The 17,447-nt window shown below is 46.6% G+C and overlaps 3 protein-coding genes across 7 annotated transcripts; 2 read left to right on the top strand and 1 right to left on the bottom strand.

Moving 5' to 3' along the window:
• Positions 1-153: 153 nt before the first annotated feature.
• prdm4 (PR domain containing 4) lies at positions 154-5,406 on the bottom strand. 2 transcript variants are annotated; one of them, XM_062483348.1, is made up of 12 exons: positions 5,339-5,406; positions 4,844-4,899; positions 4,599-4,726; positions 4,306-4,479; positions 3,281-4,045; positions 2,992-3,141; positions 2,791-2,909; positions 2,623-2,708; positions 2,286-2,413; positions 1,660-2,115; positions 1,293-1,461; positions 154-1,130 (listed from the first exon to the last, which is right to left on the bottom strand). In XM_062483348.1, exons 3-12 carry the CDS (start codon positions 4,723-4,725, stop codon positions 755-757), a joined length of 2,550 nt encoding a protein of 849 aa, XP_062339332.1. In that variant the 5' UTR covers position 4,726; positions 4,844-4,899; positions 5,339-5,406; the 3' UTR covers positions 154-754. The 2 variants fall into 2 exon arrangements, with proteins under 2 accessions (XP_062339332.1, XP_062339333.1); XM_062483349.1 differs by lacking the exons at positions 4,599-4,726; positions 4,844-4,899; positions 5,339-5,406 and having other exon boundaries at positions 4,283-4,448.
• Positions 5,407-5,617: 211 nt separating this feature from the next.
• LOC134037754 (achaete-scute homolog 5-like) lies at positions 5,618-6,821 on the top strand. Its single transcript, XM_062483263.1, has 2 exons — positions 5,618-5,804; positions 5,917-6,821. The coding sequence occupies exons 1-2, from the start codon at positions 5,770-5,772 to the stop codon at positions 6,458-6,460; spliced, it is 579 nt and encodes a 192-aa protein (XP_062339247.1). The 5' UTR covers positions 5,618-5,769; the 3' UTR covers positions 6,461-6,821.
• Positions 6,822-10,072: 3,251 nt separating this feature from the next.
• mdm2 (MDM2 proto-oncogene) lies at positions 10,073-17,447 on the top strand. 4 transcript variants are annotated; one of them, XM_062482942.1, is made up of 12 exons: positions 10,083-10,161; positions 10,245-10,304; positions 12,260-12,329; positions 12,436-12,510; positions 13,728-13,861; positions 14,307-14,356; positions 14,472-14,530; positions 14,683-14,770; positions 15,113-15,267; positions 15,410-15,556; positions 16,336-16,404; positions 16,523-17,447. In XM_062482942.1, exons 3-12 carry the CDS (start codon positions 12,270-12,272, stop codon positions 17,201-17,203), a joined length of 1,518 nt encoding a protein of 505 aa, XP_062338926.1. In that variant the 5' UTR covers positions 10,083-10,161; positions 10,245-10,304; positions 12,260-12,269; the 3' UTR covers positions 17,204-17,447. The 4 variants fall into 4 exon arrangements, with proteins under 4 accessions (XP_062338925.1, XP_062338926.1, XP_062338928.1 ...); XM_062482941.1 differs by having other exon boundaries at positions 10,073-10,304; XM_062482944.1 differs by lacking the exons at positions 10,083-10,161; positions 10,245-10,304 and adding an exon at positions 10,567-10,585.

The raw sequence follows: 17,447 nt of genomic DNA, 5'->3' as shown, positions 1-17,447 counted from the left end.
TTGTTAACCCTCGTGCTGCCTTCGGGTCACATGACCCAAAGGTTCATAACGAACCATCGTTGTGTTTACCCAATTTTACCCAATACAAAAACAAATTAAAATAATTTTCTTTTAACCTTCGCAATGTGGGGGGTCTGAGACAGCCCAACGGTTAAAAGAAAAGGCTTCACTTTGTCTTTGTATGCGGTAAATCTGTCGCAATACGACGGTGGGTCACAATGACTGATGGGTCAGAATGACCCGAAGATAACACAAGGGTTAAGGAACAAATACAGAAATATTAACAAAGATATTTATTTAACAACACACTCACATTCATTCAGCACCAGAACACAGTCTTGATTTGAACAAAATTCTTCTCTTCCATAAATACTTTGAGTAAAAAGTGAGATATGTACAACATAACAATATGACCCGGACACATTCCAAGAGGTTCACTGACATGATGTGACACACATTTAAAAAGCTAAAATATTGACTTTATCAAGATGAGTACACACATCTCAATATAATGTCAATTTCATATACCCAGTGTATGGCATGAAAATGTTAAGTTGTCTGCTATTATCAATGTGATTTTGTTTGCTGTGACATATGTATGCTGTATGGCATTTTAATTGGTTCATTGTGCCCACTGTTTGGCAAGCATCCGGACAAAAGAATTTAGACTGAACAGAAAAGATACAAATAGATAGTAAAAAAAAAAATAGCCAAATAAATTAACATGATAAATGAGGCACGATAGAATGCTGATTCAATGATGAGGTGATAAGGATTTTTCAGAAGCATAACCAGTTACTTCTAAAGCACAGTCCTCGCTGCTTGTTGGATCGATAAGTCTTTCCACTCCTCCACCTCCACTATCGTTCTCCTCCTCTTCCTCCTCCTCCTCCTCTTCCTCCTCCTCCTCCTCTTCTTCCTCCCCCTCCTCATCCTGCCGGGGACCCCTGTCCGTTTTGGGGCCCTTACAGATCTTGAGGTGGCGTGTGAGGTGGTACTTGGTGAGGAAGGCCTTGTGACACTTCTCACAGATGTAGTCCCGCCTGCCCTCGTGAGAGTTCATGTGCTTCTTCAGGTGGTTGGTGTTCAGGAAGTGTTTGTCACACTTCGGACACTGGATCTGGCGCTCCCTGGTGGTACAAAAGGAGGTGGGAAATTGACGGGAGAAGTTAATCCATTTGGAAAGGCCACAAATAACCCCTTGAGAAGCACTGTCACCAATATAACCACACATAGCTTCATGCACCACACCCTCTACTGTGTATCGGCGAGGACAGAAAACATGGTCTTACTGAGTGTGTGTGAACATGTGCTGCTTGAGGTCGTGCTTCCTGATGAACGTCCTGTCACAGAGTTCGCAGTTCATCTTCTTGGCCCCTGTGTGGATCACCATGTGAGACGCCACGTGGGACTTCTGGGTGAAGGACTTCTCACACACCGTACACCTGTAGTTCTTCTGACCTGGGAGGAGGTCCACCACAGCAACCATCACGTTCCATTGAAAACAGTGATCAGAGGGCGTAGACAGACACAGCGTGGCCATGAATCGATTGTCAGACGTTAAGCGTGCATGTGTGACAAAGACAGATAGTGACAGAGAAACTTTAAAGGGGACAGAAATTGAGTTTCCGTGTCGCGTGTGTTCGCCAGTAACCTCACCTGTGTGGATCCTGAGGTGCATGCGCAGGTTACTGGGGTCACTGAAGGCCTTGCTGCAGTATTCACACTTGTGTGGCTTCATCCCCACGTGACCCATGAAGTGGACGTTGAGCTTGGTGGTGGTGGTGAAGGCCCTGGAGCACACACTGCACTTAAACCTCCTCTCCCTCGCGTGGCCGTGACCGGCAGTGTTCGTGTTGGTGCCGGAGAGGCTGTTGTTATGAGAGTGGCAGGGCCAGGGGGAAGAGGAGGAGCTGGAGGTCCCATTGGCCAGTTTCTCTTCCTGGTGGGCGTGGTGCTGCTGCTGCTGCTGTTGCTGCGAGTGGTCCTGAGAGGGGCTGTGGGCATGGGGGTGGCTGTGGCTGTTATGGCTGTTTAGGTGAGACTTGAGTTCAGCGAAGGAGGAGCATTCTTTCCCACACTGACAGACTTGACCCTCAGGCACCTGGGAGACAACTACACATGGGGACAGGTACAGATCCTCAATTAAGATTCAAAACATTGCACTCTCATCCGACAAGAGTTCAAGGTCAACTCTTCCATATGACCTCACAACCGGGAAAAGCTTGGTTTCACTCAATGAGATTGATTGAAAATGAAAGGGGTCAACTGAACCGCGTTCCTACCCATCTGCCTGCAGTAGTCTCTGGTGTAGTAGAAGAGCAGTTCCTGGTCAGGCAGGATCTCGGTGGAGGTGCAGAAGAACAGCTTGCCGTTGTCAGGGTAGGCCACCAGGTTCTGCTCCTCACTGGTCCTGCACACAGAAGGTCATCACGATCACGTTTCAATATCATTCTTCAGAGGCCTGTCCTCTGAGATGTTCTGTTGTCTGGACACCTACATGTATAAATATAACGTACATGCATGTCTGATTTGTATTCTAAATTGTATGTAAGCTCTCTGTATGTATCTACAGTTTGAATGTATTAACTGGTGAATAGGCTTGCATTGCGAGAGAGTTACCTTGCCTTTCGGACAAACATCATCCAGTTGCATTCGTTCTCATCTGTGGTCACAATGCAGAACTCCAAAACGTTGTTGTGGAACATCTGACACAGGAACATGGATGGTGTCACCAGCTTTGCCGTTATGCACACTACATAATCAGGCTGTAAATATTAGCCTACTGACCTTCCATATCTGTGGTGTGTCCTTGTCCGGCCAATCAGAAAGGTCGACATTGCTACAGTGCTGCCCAACCATTGGCCCGAAGCAGGTCCTGGGGGGAATGATGTCTCGCGCAAACACACCTGAGACACAGAGAAACACACTTAGTATATGATGCACACTTGATGACACACACACACTTGTTGATATGTGTGTCTGACATACCCAAAGGCTCGCCAGCTACGGAGATGCGGAGGCAGAGGGGCCGGGGCAGGGAGAGACGGGCTCGGCTCTGGATGGGCGTGTCAGGGATGAAGGTGACCGGACCGTGTTCTGGGCAGTCGGAGGGATAGGAGCGTTCACACAGAGTACACCCTGTAAACACACAACACAGATCCCGTTAACAGACGGAGATTTTAGCCAAACCACTGCAATGGCACAACGTTTGCATTTGTGTATTTGGACTTCAATCCAAATGACAGTGACAGTCAAAATGGCATGCAGTCAGACTCACAGATGGTGAAGGCGGTGACCATGTTCTCCTTGTTGGACGTTGAGTCCTCCAGCTGCAGGGTGGAGTTGACCAGCACCAAGCTGTTCTCTGGCCCCAGGGACACCTCGGCTGTGATGGGGGACACGTTTACCTGGTCCAGGCCCATCCCAGTGTGCCCATGCAGGGATACGGGCTCCAGCTGGGATTGGGGAGCCATGGAGCCTGACAGGACCACACTGACCACCCCGGAGTTCAGCTCACCCGACGTATGGAGGGCCTCCCCCAGGCCCCCTCCTCCTCCTCCCCCTGCGTTCCCTACCCGACCCCCCAGGTGTTCAGGTTCCATCACCACCGACAGCTCCAGCCCAGCGGGTCCATGCAGAGGCATCACACTCCCAGAAGAGTCCACCCCACCCAGGCCTTCGTGGTTCTGAGACCTCCCCCCAAGCTGCTGCTGGTTCTCAGCCACCACCCCTACCCCCTCCATAGAGGCCAGCTCCTCCCTCATGCGGTCAGGGGACATGGGGCTGCTGACTTGTGACTCCATGGCTAGTCCACTTGAGTCCAGCTGCACCTCGTGGTTGCCGCCCGAGTGAAGGTCCCCCTGACCCCCCACCTGTCTGGAGTCCAGGGACACCAGACCCTGCTCTAGGGGACCCCCCGGCCCACTGTAGTGGTCCATGCCTGGGGGGTTGTTACTGGGCACGGCCAGAGTCCCATCCATGTTGAGGCTGCTAGGGTGGATGTACTGGGGAGGTGGACGGTCAGCCAGGTAGGACAGGATACCTTCAGAGAGAACATAGCAAATACTGTAAGGTTCACATGTTCACTAACCTCCAACTCCAGCCACTATGGAGGATGCCTCAAGTCTGGCAAAAGTCACTAATCACATTCGACTTAAAGTGAATAGATAATAAAATATGTCTAGGAGCAATCCATGAATGTAATAGAACTATAAATGATACTTAAATACCATCATACTTAAATAAGGGCTACAATTAGTTGGAAAAAGAAGTACAGTACAGCACACTTCTGTCGAACACTACCAGGTAGTATGTGTCTGAAGTAGCTGCTCTCCAGGTGCGGGTAGGGTGGAGGAGGCAGAGAGTAGTTCCTCTCAGGGAGGCCACACATCACCCCTGCATGCGGAAGCATGAGGGACAAGGCTGATGGCAAGGACCCTAGAGAAGGACCAAGGCTGGGTATGGCCACCGGCATGCCTGCAGAAAAACAAAATCTTATTATCTCTCTGCCTTACAGAAAGTAAACACATGTTGAAGAGAAAGGTCTTGTACAGAAGCTCATTGAAGCTTTGTTTTGACCAGAAAAGTGTAGTCACCTGGTGTGGGTATTGGGTTGTGGTTGTGATTGTGGGTCGGGGATGTGGGCAGACCCATGTGGCTGGCACTCACAGAGGGCACACTAAGCTGGTCCATGCCCACTGGACTGAGGTTCATGTCATTCATTCTGGAAAGATAAAATTCACCGTCTTTAGGACAGAGTAGTTGATTGTTTATAGCTCGCTAGCTAAACAGCTACAGGCACCAGCAACAGGAGCTGGATAAACTATAACTAACTGGTTACCTGATTGTTCAGAGGTTCATTTTCACTAACGACGACACGAAGATTGCATTCCAATGCTTATAGAGGAGAGACATAATAACATTAGGCAATATTTTAAACACATTGCAAGACATACACCGTTGGTTAGCTATTTAGATTATGCGAACAGTTTAAAGTTAGCTAGCTAGTACAGCTTCACTGACTAGCTATCTTCGAAATGTGTCATTGGCAGCTCGATTTAGTAGCTTGATACTCACATTCTTCATGCTAACTTGAAGCATGTTAAACGTTTGGCTTGTTAGCTAGAGCTAGCTAGCTACTAGCTAAATAGCCTAGCTAGCTAGACTAGCCATAATCTGAAGATTCTATTCAATAAAACCAAATAATGGAGTCTACGTCAAGCACGCATTTGATCGTAGGAGTTTATTGACCTAATGATGTAATACGGTCTGCATCCTGTTTGAAATAAATCAACTAAAACGTTGTAGGTTGAAGACTGTGAAAACAATAACATACCAAGATATCCTCCCTGAACGCGTCCATGACATTGTGTGCTGTTGTTACTGGGCATGCGCAGCAGGAGCTGTGTCACAGGCTGTGTCCCGTTTCATGACTAGTATTTTATAATTATAATAAGACTGTCACAAAAGTACATAGTGAGCCCAGGTGTAGCTTATAAACATGTACTTTTGTAAATCGATAAACCAGGATTGTTTTTTCTCACCTGGCCAACTACAGTTAGTGCGTTAGGCTAAGATGGTTTATTTATTTTAGAGATAAGAGCATGGAGGTGGTAAAAAGCTGTATCTCCGCCCAGTTCATATCAGCCTCCACTATTATAACCAAAAGAAAAGTTGACATTCGTCACATTGGCAGGTTTGGTCAACTGGGTCACACATCACCAAAGTTCAGGAAAGTCTTTTACCGAACGGACAAACAATCAACTCATGATGAGAGATGATAATGAAGAACTTCAGAGGAGGTAAAACCCATTAATGAATTGTCTGATGGGCTGGAACGTTGCTATTTTATTAAGCACCATACTTATATCGTTTCCACAGGACCCTAAATACTGATTAATACGTTCTTTTCAGAGAAAAGATGTCTCACCACGCCGAGCAGTTTTTCGAGCGAATCCCATACGTCCGACCCTTGGCGCTTGGCCTCTCCATGGAGCATCACGCAGCGCAATACAAGGACGCACTGGGACTGGCGCCATTTCACCTAGATGCAACTTACCTGGGCCCAGTTTATGGTCCTAGATTCGCAGGGCGGCTTTCCTATTTTCCCTTTCACGGGCATCTCGACATGTATGACTATTCTTTCGAGCCCACGTTCATCCGCAAACGAAATGAGAGGGAGCGGCAACGGGTGCGCTGCGTGAACGAGGGTTATACGCGTCTTCGTGAGCATCTACCCCAAGAGTTCGAGGACAAACGACTCAGCAAGGTAGAGACGCTGCGTGCAGCAATAGACTACATAAAACACTTGCAGGGTCTCTTGGACTTCAACGGATCCACTGGTGGAATTGAAATGTCACTTGGAGAAAGGCGCATCAGTGCGCAGAGTGCAGAGTGTAATAACAGCGATGGGGAGTCCAGAGCCAGCTTGAGCGACTGTGGAGAGGTTCACTACTAGAGTGAAATGCTGAAACTATTTAGCGTACTTTTGACAAACGGTCAAATGAATCATGTTGCCATGCCCTGCTATATGAGGTGTCACCATCAAATGCTTAAACTTGCATGTTGCATTATTTTTCTAGAGGGGAAATAGATCACAGTTCTTGCCTTTCTGTGTCTGGAGTCATCTCCAGCTTTTGTTCATGTCTGTTTCATGTTTGTTTGCAACACACACAATCATGTAAATGCCCTGTATGTAGATATATGCCACATTTAAGTTTCCTTTACTCTATTGCAATATTTGAAGTTACATACCTTTGAAGGTAATACACTCAAGTGAATAAATTAGAGAGGGTACATGCAACTACAAACAGTGTTTGTGGATGATTAAAACAATTTCAAATTTACATCTGTGTGTAATCATAACTGAGTTGATGACAGAATTGCTCATAAGAATCAGTGTTTACACAAAGCTGACTATTGGAAAGCAATTGATTTCATATGATATTTATACGATGTAGCCAGATTCCCAATCTCTTCCACGTCCTCCCCGACCCCCATCTGGAGTAGCTTTCCGTGGCGCAGCTCTCTAATAGCCTGAGGAATGCATTTAAAGAGAGAGCCCTCAGCTTCAGAGAGGAAGCTCAGAGGTAAACACCAGAATGCTGTCACACATCCCTCCATCCTCCACTCACATGTATTTATCTGTTTATCTTTCCACCCTTCTCCTCAGACCTGCACCGGGGTAGCGTGCACTTCCTATATCTCTCTGATAGGGAAACCGCAGAAGGGACAAACATTAATATAGACGCACACACAGCGTGTTGGTTGCAGTGGGAGAGAGGGAGAGCAGCAGGGTCGAGAGCCGGTGAACCGTGCTGGCAAGGAACAATGATGTTCGGTGTCATCGAGGCATTACACATCCACACAAAGGTGTTTGGTTGTGTAATGCACGTTAGAAGCAATCATTACCTGAGTGCAGGTACCCAGGTGTGTATGGTTCAGTGCAAATGTTAAGATGGGGTGCAGGAGCTACTTTTATTAAAAGAAAACTCTGCCATAATGGATGTTTTCTGTTTTGGTTGAGATTTCAATCAGATTCCTGCATAGATTTCTCAGGTGCTTGCATACCTGGCGCGAAGCAATTTCATAGGTTTTCTTGTTGCTAATGGGTGGGTGTGATTTTGCATTTAGGAGAAGATTGAGAAGATTTGATAGAGAACATCTCTTACCATACAGGCATGAATGTGTGTTGCACAAAATCTCATTCATCTCTCTCTTTCTCTCTTTCTTTGCAAGGAAATTATTATACTGTATATGTCTTTGCTTGCAGAAGTATCAACACAAACACAAACAAACAGCAACAGCATCCATTCTCTTCGCCAAACAGAGAAGCACAGGCACTGAGCCAACATAGTCTCATGGGTTAACACACACTTGGGGACAATCACCTTCTCCATATCCTCAATCCTTTATGATCACCTACTGCACTGTCCTGGGAACAGGTCTGCAAAGAATGGCAGGTGAACATACATAACAAACAGGAACTGGGACAGCCAGGGGAACCATCACAGGCAGAACACGAGACAGATTGATAGCAGATATACTGTCAAGCAGAATAGTTCAGCCAATTCGCCTCTAATTCAGTTTATGTTCACCTCGTATTGTAAAAATGACATTTGGGCTGGTGGTGGACATTCAAATAGATTAGCCCATTGCTAATATGTATATTCCTGTAGGAGGACAAAAGCCAACAGTGTGTGTGAAATGTGTGTTTGTGTGTGTCAGGTATATGCATGTGAAGGTAAAAGAAAGAAAAACTGTGTGAGCATGTATGTGTGTCTGAGTTAGCTCTGTGTGGAGTGATAGGTAGTACAGATAAGTGTTATCAGCTGAGCTGGCTTCAGTGCGGGACCACCAGGGAGAAAGGCTCAACGAGTCTGGACAGAACCCCAGCAGGCAGGGCGGAAATGGCTGGGATGATCAGTAAAGACCTGGGAACACAGGGCAGGGTAGAGGTATCTTGGAGACATACATGGCAGCTGAAGTGGTTGGTTTTAAACATATCCAAGAAATGAACACCTTTATTGTACATTATATCACCTGTAGCTCCTAAGTGGCAACGATTGGACAGACTATATTGTCCAAATTGTAGATTTGTTTGCTGATGTCATTAGTAATGAGCTCCCATTAAACATATTGTCTGTATATTCAGGTGCTGGGAAGTTATAATGGTCACCACCACTAGAGGGCCACAGATTCAGATCTAAGGTCCACAGATTCACATCAGTGAAGGAAATGGAACAAGTCAGTAGGGCTTGATATACATTTCAGGAGTGAATATCAAGTGGTCTAATTTTAAATTATAGTTAAAATCCCCAAAATAAGATTCCTTAACATTGTAAAGTGCAAAAGGTATGAATTAGATAGCAAACGTCTTAAGAATGTTTAATTATGACATTTTAATGGACTCCCAAGAGTCATCTGTTATTTCATACCCTGGTGAGTATCTTGTCTGTAAATTAATGTGGATTATTCAGAGGACACCAAATAACAATAGGTTTCCTCCTGATGAAAGAACCCTTGTATTAATCAAGAATTTTAGCAGATAATTTTATCCAAAATGAATTTACACAACAGGGGTATAAGAACTTCTTGATTTCTTGATCTGTAGTCAAGTACTCTAACCATTGAGTTTTAGCCTCCCCATTTCAGCACAGGCCCTACATTTTCCTGGTGTTTAAGTTTGGCATACAACAACGTTAGAGCATGAACCTGTGGTTTTGTCTTTCCTGTGATTTCAACGCATGATACCCATGCCCTTACATGTATGTTGGCATGTGGGAATGCACAAATGCATCAAACAGTGTGTGGAAGTGTTGAATCAGGCCACAGGGACAAACAAACCATTGTCCGCGACAGACTGGGGAAGATTTCACAGCAACCATGTGAAGATCACATACTCAGTTTAATGTGATCAAGTGACTTCAGTAAAATGTTGGCCTATTCTATATTTAGGATTGCCTACAGACAAGAAATACCGACAGTAACAATCTTTTGTTCATCATCATCTCATGGATGGTGAAACATGACCTATCAAATTAAACCATTTCGTGGTTTTATCTGGTGAGCAGGTGTGTTGGGGAAGCGGTATGTGTGATGGGGAGCATGAGGGGGCAGGAGGGGTGGAACAGGATGAGGATCGGGCACACTGGGTTGAATGCAACTCTGAAGGTCAGAGGGAGACATGATACTGGGTCCTGTGAGGGGTGTTTGGTGGAGACAGAGCATGTATTGTTGCATTGCGTATTGTATTATGTAGACAGGTAAAGGTTGGCTGAGAATTCAGGGAGGCTGGATGGGGCTGGAGAATGGTTGGGGTGGTTGCAGTGGTTGGGGGCATAGGGAGGGTAGGGTAGGGCAATGTGTAGATTCGAACACAGTCTTGTGTAGGTTGAAATGTAGGTAGGCAGTGATTGGCCACTCACTCCTGCACAGTAGGTGGCAGTATAAGCACGTTTAAGTTGGCAGCAACGCGCCAATCAAACTCAAGGAAGAACAAGAAACCATGTGTTGATTAATTGACCTATTGATACTCATCATTGATACACCTCGGTTCTTAACAGTGAGTCCCTGGCAATCAACTTTGTAAAGTCGACAAATAGCACAACGAACGAACGTTGCATTTACTACCTGAGTGGAATAAATAACCTACCGTGTGTGTATACATTCGGGGGCTACTTTACACGGTAACTGCACTATTAGTAAAACTAATGTGTATGTCTTCCGTGCGGCACGTGCAGCGTTTAAACTTCAACCGCGAGGGGCGACAAAGTACACAACCTCAAACGACGATTGTCAAAGTAAGTGTTCATAGCCTGTGCTACTAATTTGTGCTGATATCATTAATATCAGTCTTTTCAACATTAACATGCACATTATTTAAAAGCTATCTTAGTAACAACTATAATATCCAATTTGGAGGAATATTTACGCTTAAAGTAGTTCAGTTTGACACGTTTTGAGTTACTATTGGCTACACAGCTACTAGGCCCGTCATCCTCGAAGTTTCCTAATTGTGTTAACCGTTAGATGTTGTAGAGGAAACGTGGCTTGTGTGTTACTGTAACGTCCTGTTCTCCAGGTAAACATACAATTGTTTTGCAAGGCAACGAAAGAGAGAAGGGCACATTGTATCACCCTGAGCTATTTTACAAATATGTTTCATTGGTTAACGTTAGTACTAGACTACAATATCATTATCTCTTTGTTATGGAGATACTGTTTGGCGGGGAAGGCATAGAGTAGAGCTAGCTAGCTATATTGTAGTCCACTGGGAGCAAACCAGCTATGAAGATAGTTTCCAATAGTTGCAAACCCGTAATTGTTTTGAGTAGATTTGATTCTATATGTCATGTTGGTTATTAATATTGTGTTCATTAGGCTAACCACATGACGTATTTCCTATTTGCTGTACAGTATTGCTAGCTAGCTAGCTAACTTTACCTAGCTAATGCGAAGCTGTGGTTTACTCATTCTACTTGTTCATGACAAATGACTGCGTTAAGCTCAGTCATTTGACAAGGACACATCTGACAGGTTGCCAAGTCCTGATGAGTTAACTGGATGTTCTTGCTATATGATATTTAAGTGGTGTATTACTAATTCCTTTCAGTTGCCATGGAGGTCTGGCATTGAGCTAACCTTTGCCAAAGCTGTACTGTACTGTGCATTACTGTAATTGAGACACTATTGTTGCACTGTAGTAATATCACAATTCAATATCTCAATTCAACATGCCAGGCAGAGGTATTTGAAATGTGGTTATTTTGCGATGTGGCTAGTGAATACTGACCATTCCTCGACTCTGACCACCAAGCACCGTTAGAACTAGCTAGTATGTACTTATGATCCTTCATCTTCTGCTGTACTTAATGCAGTATTTGTACATCGCTTTGAATGGAAGCGTCTGGCAAATGAATAAATGTAATGTTATTCACTTGAAAGGGAGATTTTCGAAGTTCATAACATGTCCCGAAAGATATCACAAGATTAGGTCCCCAGGCGTTGACTATCGTTAGTTGTTTGTCAGAAACGTCAAACTAGCTCAGTTGGATCTCTCAGCCGGAGCGAAGAAGTGCTACTCCACTTCTCTAGTCCAGTGATTTGCATATTGTCCAGTGCTTTGTCCACGGTGCTCCATACTAACTACCGTCATCAAGTCCAACTGGTCCGATACTTCACCTGTCACAACGCCCGTCTGTTTTCTTTGTTTATTAGCGAGTCACTCTGCCCGTGTCACTCACTCATTCGGTTTGTTAATACACAGTGAGATTAGACGCGCAGGCGGCAGGGCTGGGCGGTGCGCCTTCGGAAAGGCAGACATGCCCGGGCAAATCCCTGGTGCAACGGCAAGTTAAGGACTCACAATAGGAACCTAGCGCTCGTTGGCCACTTGGTGAGTCACGTCACTGTATTTCATGCTCCGACATGTCAGTTTCCCCTGCCGCGCCGCCCCTGCGTCCAATCGCATCTCCCACCCGGCATACTTGCTAGCCCTGACATGTCTGTGTCTGCCTACTTAAATGCGCGGGGGACCGGGAAGTGGTTTCCCTGTAACCGGCGACGCTGAAGCACTTTATGTATAGCTGCGGAGTATAGATCTGTATATAAGATATCTACTTCTATTTAATTAGGTAAGCTTGTTTTTATCCGTTCAGGACGTCCTGCCATGGCATGTCATTTTGTAAAAACGTCTTGTGATATAGTTCTGTACTGCAAACTAGAATGTATTTTTCTTGTTTCTGTCTTTTCACAGCTAAATCAACATGACATCTGATAATTGTTTGAGCAGTTCTCAGATCAACACAGCAGACAACGAGGAACTGGTAATTAAGCAGCCACAGCACACAAACCCTGCATTTCTATTTGCACAATTTCTCCAAAATGAAATATCAAAGCATTATCTAATGTTTTTTTTGTTTTTCTTCTCAGGTGAGACCCAAAGTTGAACTGCTCTCAATATTAAAACATGCAGGTGCAAACAAGGAGCTGTACACCATGAAGGAGGTAGATATTGTTTGTTTGCCATTTGTAACAAGTAGTCCCTGCTCCTCTTTGACAGTTTCCCAGCAGCCTGTCAAAACAAATAATAATAATCTAAACCTATAACAGATCAGTTGCAGCTAACAGTAGTGCATTGATGAAGCTTTTGCCATGAGTGTACTGGGTGATTGGGCACAAATCAATTTGACTTTGTAATCATAATTTTTTTGTTGCCTAACTGTCTGTAGCTATGACAACTGTCCCCTGCTGACAGATTAGTGAACGTGACTAAGTCTCCTAGTATATAGAGAATGTGTACTCTAACCTTGGATTAAATCACTCTTTATCTCTCTTGTGAAGAAATCTACTTAATCTTTGTCCCAGTCTTCAAGCCCTCAGACCGTTCAGCATTCTTTGGGCATGTTTAGTTAAGTCAGTGTGACTGACTGCTGCATCACATAAGTTATTTCAGTGTTTGTGCCGATGAGTGCAAGCTTTGATACTGGTTATTTTGTGATGTGGCTGAAAAACACACACTGTTCTTTGACTGGCCACTTAAATACTGTAGAGCTCTGCATTTCTGATTCTTGATCTTCCGCTGTTCTTTCTATATGCACTATTTAGGTAGTGCTTTGGATAATATAATTTAACGTAAATGTACAACATGAAACTATTTTACATTCCTTAGTGGGGTGTGAACCCTGTCTGGTTGGCTAATTGTCCAATTGTCTTTCACTCTCATTTCTGATTAAATCAGTTTCAGGGGTCTGTCCTCCTCAGACTGGCCCTTTCACTCTCGGTCTTTCTCTCTCACCTGTTGGTTACAGACCCCTGCTGTTGTGTACGTGTAAACTCATTGTTGTTTACATGTAAACTGCATCAGAGGATTTTCCGCTGTAACAACCAGAAAGAGGAAGCAGGTATGAGTTATTCACTGGATGAGTCAGTCTGGACTGTGCAGCCAGCCAGCCATGCTAGATGACTGTCCTGTCCTTCTCAAGCCTGACTCAGCTGTGAGTCAGGCTTGTGGCCTACTGTGGTAGGCCAGTGGAATGTCTGCGTGAGCTCGGTTAGGCGTTTGGCATTTTGGTTCTTCATTCATGTCCCTCTCACCCAGGGCGTTTTGGTTTCCTCGGCCCCGCCTCGTCCCTCTTAACAATGCTGTTTTGGTCCTCGCTCCAGCCTCCTTGCTGTAGCTCTAACAGGTTCTGGCCGGTTCTGACCGGTCTGTGTCCCTGCAGGTGCTGTTCTACCTGGGCCAGTACATCGTGCAGAAACAGCTGTACGACCAGAAGCAGCAACACATGGTCCACTGTGCCAGCGATCCTCTGGGGGCCGTGCTGGGGGTCGACAGCTTCTCTGTGAAGGAGCCACGGTAAGGAACACACACTCCTCTCACACTAACGCACGTACACGCACTCCTCACTCAATCCAACAGCGCACATGCAGTCCTCTCACACACACACTCCTCACTCAATCCAACAGCACACATGCAGTCCTCTCACACACACACTCCTCACTCAATCCAACAGCATGCGCACACACACGCACACCTCACAAACGCATATGACCAGTAGAACACACACCTCCTATATTTGCCCAGGCCTGTTTCAAGGGGTTACCATGGGGAGGAAACAGCTGCCTAATGCCCCCTGGGAAGCGTGTGTGATTTGATTTTGAAGTGTGTGTAGACCATGTGGCAGCCAGTTAGCACTCACAAGTGTTCAGGTTGGCGTGCCTCTCTGTGAATGTGATCTAACGGATGTTATCGAGAGAGCAACCATCAGTGTTGTAACCCCAGGTGTGTGTGTCTCTCCAAGAGTTCTCTTCTCCATGATCACCAGAAACCTCATCGCTGTGAAAAACCCAGGTTAGCAGTATGGAAGGGCTTTAGAAGCTCGTTTGAATTTTGAATCTAACTGGGCGATCAGTAAATTCTAATGTAGATATATTGTGTGTGTAACATGCCTGGTTCTCCCTGCCAGATTCCCAGAAGGGCTTCACAGAACCAAGGAGCCAGAGTGAACCAGACCGAGGACCTGAAGTAAGAACACAAACACACAAACACCCCACTGGAACACACTAGAACAACATCTTGGATCAAAACTGCTTTTTGTCGCCGCTTTGCAAATATTTGGCTCTCAGCTGTGCGCGTCAGTCCTGTGTGGTGACTTAATGAGTGTTGTTGTGTTCCAGGGAACCGACTCGGACAGTCACTCTTCATCCACTTCAGAGAACAGTGGAAGGAGGAGGAGGAGAAAGAGGAGGAGCAGCACAGAACCTGGTGAGACTCATGCGTGTGTGTGTGTGTGGGGGGGGGGGGGGGAGAGAGAGCGAGAGCGAGAGAGAGAGAGAAGCAGTATGTAGTCTATTTGCATAGTCCTGTTGACAAGCTCCATTCAGGGATAGAGAACCATAGGGAGAACATGTAAAGAAGATTAGACACACACACACACACACACACTCACTATGTTCTCTGGTCAGATGGGTAACTTACCCCAGCATGGTCTGTCAGAGTGAGGCGTGTGTGCACATGACTGCACAGATGTTACTGACATTTATTAACATGTTCATTTATGTTGATGTGTTACATGATCGTGTGTGCGCGCGCTCTCTTCCTGAGCAGGTTCGGCCAGAGAGGAGGAGGAGTGTGAGCCTGGAAAGCGACACAAGTCAGACAGCTTCTCCCTGACCTTTGACCAGAGTCTATCCTGGTGTGTGATTGGAGGGCTGGTCCATGATCACCGCAGCAGCGAGTCCTCAGACGTCCACAGCAACACTGTGAGTCTTGACCTTTGACCCCAGAGCCTTGCACTGAGTGGGCCTAAGCCCTTGAATGTAAAGCAGGACTTCGTTAAAGAACCAAGGCTGCTGTGTCTTTTGTTACTAACTCCATTCCTCTCTCTACCCTCCCTTCCCCCAGGAGGCCAGTGTGTTGGCCAGTGAGGTGGAGGATGTGCTGACCCAGGACTCTGATTCAGACTCGGACAACTTCAGCGTGGAGTTTGAGGTGGAGTCCGTGGACTCTGACGCGTACAGCCAGGAGGAGGACAACTCTGATGAAGACCAGGTACACACTCACCTGGAGCTAACGGGGGGGGGTAGGAGAGAGAGAGGGATGAAGACCAGGTACACACTCACCTGGATCTAACGGGGGGAAGGAGAGAGAGAGTGGGGGATGCATCCATGTATAGATGTTGACATCTAGTGGTTATATTGCTCAGTACACAGTTTGTAAGTCACTTGGGGAGAACGGATGGATGGATACATATACAGCATCCCCTAGTGGCTAAAATAACATGGAAGACAGAGTGAGGAATGGATATACATTCAGTGCCCCCTACTGGCTAAAATGATGACATGGATGATGGATGTAAACAGAAAGCTAGAAGGAGTGATGGGATAGATGGATAAAAGCGTTCTCTATTGCAGCCTTTCAGTCCTGACCCTCAGTGCCCCCCGGCTCTGCATGTTCTAGATGTTTCTCTGCTCCAACACACCTGGTTCAAATGAATGAGTCGTCAAGCTCAGCAGAAGCATGATAATGACCCATTCGTTTGAATCAGGTGTGTCGAAGAGGGACACATCTAAAACAGGCAGGGCAGGGGGTCCAGCATTGAGAGGCTGCTCTATTGGTGCAGTATAACACTGCAGTGAGACTAATGCTCCTCTCTGCTTTGTTCTCACTCCACTCCCCCCCCCCTCCTCCCCCCCCCCCTCCTCTCTTAACCCCCCCCCTCCTCTCTTAACCCCCCCCTCCTCTCTTAACCCCCCCATCCTCTCTCACCCCCCCATCCTCTCTCACCCCCCCCCTCTCTCACCCCCCCCCTCTCTCACCCCCCCCCGCAGGTGTTTGAGGTGACCATCATTGAGGCTGAGGAGGATGACTTTGACGAGGACACAGAGATCACAGAGGCAGTAGGTCCCATCTCCTCCAGTCTGACCCTCTCTGTTCTCTTTCTCTCTCTCCCTGATTCATCTGACCATATCTGTGTGTGTCTCTGTGTGTGTGTGCGTGCGCGTCTCTCTCTCTCAGGACTACTGGAAGTGCTCCAAGTGTGAGGAGCTGAACCCTCCCCTACCCCGTCATTGCAACCGCTGCTGGACGCTTCGACCTGATTGGTTCCCTGACTCTGACACCAGTAACCCTGCCCCTGGCCTCAAGGCTTTGCCCCCAAAACCTGGCACCACCTACCTTGAGGAGGGGGAGGGGCTAGACGTGCCAGACGGTAAGAGAGCCAAAACTCCTCTCATCACCGACTCCAAAGACTCTATCTTCGATTCTCAAGGCTCCGCCCCCAACTCCCAAAGCTCCGCCCCTAACTCCCAAAGCTCCGCCCCCGACTCTCAAAGCTCCGGCCACAGTAGCGGACAGCACTCCCTGGATATTTCCAACTCCCAACCCTCCACCTCCTTCTCGTCCTCCGGCCTGGGCTCCACCCCAGGCTCCGGCCGCTCTAGTGCGGCCCCCTGCAGCCAGGAAGAGGTACCACCGGAGCTCGAGCGCTTCAACAGCCTGGAGGCCTACCTGCCCGCCAGCTGCCTGGAGCCCTGCGTCATCTGTCAGAGCCGGCCCAAGAACGGCTGCATCGTGCACGGACGCACCGGCCACCTCATCTCCTGCTATCCCTGCGCTCGCAAGCTGAAGAGGAGGAACAAACTTTGTCCGGTCTGCAGGGAGCCCATCCAGTCTGTGGTGCTCACCTACCTGAGCTGAGACACACACACACGGACACACAGTTGCACATGCAGAAAAACCTCACACAGATACAATAGACTTACACAAAGATATTATAAATATTCATACACTGATACAAATGAACTATTGATTATCTAAGCGAGGTGCCTCCTAAATAATTTTTATTTAATATACTCAAATAGATTTATTTATTTGCTTTAATTTCTTCTAAATTTCTGTACCGGTTTGCAGTGTTGTTCTAAATACAGATTCAGTTCCTGAA

Source organism: Osmerus eperlanus, chromosome 17, assembly GCF_963692335.1.
Source record: "Osmerus eperlanus chromosome 17, fOsmEpe2.1, whole genome shotgun sequence".
In the NCBI taxonomy this organism is placed as follows: domain Eukaryota; kingdom Metazoa; phylum Chordata; class Actinopteri; order Osmeriformes; family Osmeridae; genus Osmerus; species Osmerus eperlanus.
This window is presented reverse-complemented; position numbering and strand designations above follow the sequence as displayed.

What these genes read in the sequence shown, in the direction of transcription:
- LOC134037754 (XM_062483263.1), top strand. Translation starts at nt 5,770, where the DNA reads ATGATGAGAGATGATAATGAAGAACTTCAGAGGAG. An exon ending in AATGAAGAACTTCAGAGGAG is followed by an intron (nt 5,805 to 5,916) that starts GTAAAACCCATT and finishes CGTTCTTTTCAG; the next exon opens with AGAAAAGATGTCTCACCACG.
- mdm2 (XM_062482941.1), top strand. Translation starts at nt 12,270, where the DNA reads ATGACATCTGATAATTGTTTGAGCAGTTCTCAGATCAACACAGCAGAC. An exon ending in CAGCAGACAACGAGGAACTG is followed by an intron (nt 12,330 to 12,435) that starts GTAATTAAGCAG and finishes TTTTCTTCTCAG; the next exon opens with GTGAGACCCAAAGTTGAACT. An exon ending in GAGGAGCAGCACAGAACCTG is followed by an intron (nt 14,771 to 15,112) that starts GTGAGACTCATG and finishes CTTCCTGAGCAG; the next exon opens with GTTCGGCCAGAGAGGAGGAG.
- prdm4 (XM_062483348.1), bottom strand. Translation starts at nt 4,725, where the DNA reads ATGAATGACATGAACCTCAGTCCAGTGGGCATGGACCAGCTTAGTGTG. An exon ending in GGTCACCGCCTTCACCATCT is followed by an intron (nt 3,142 to 3,280) that starts GTGAGTCTGACT and finishes GTGTGTTTACAG; the next exon opens with GGTGTACTCTGTGTGAACGC. An exon ending in GCACCTCAGGATCCACACAG is followed by an intron (nt 1,462 to 1,659) that starts GTGAGGTTACTG and finishes ACCTCCTCCCAG; the next exon opens with GTCAGAAGAACTACAGGTGT.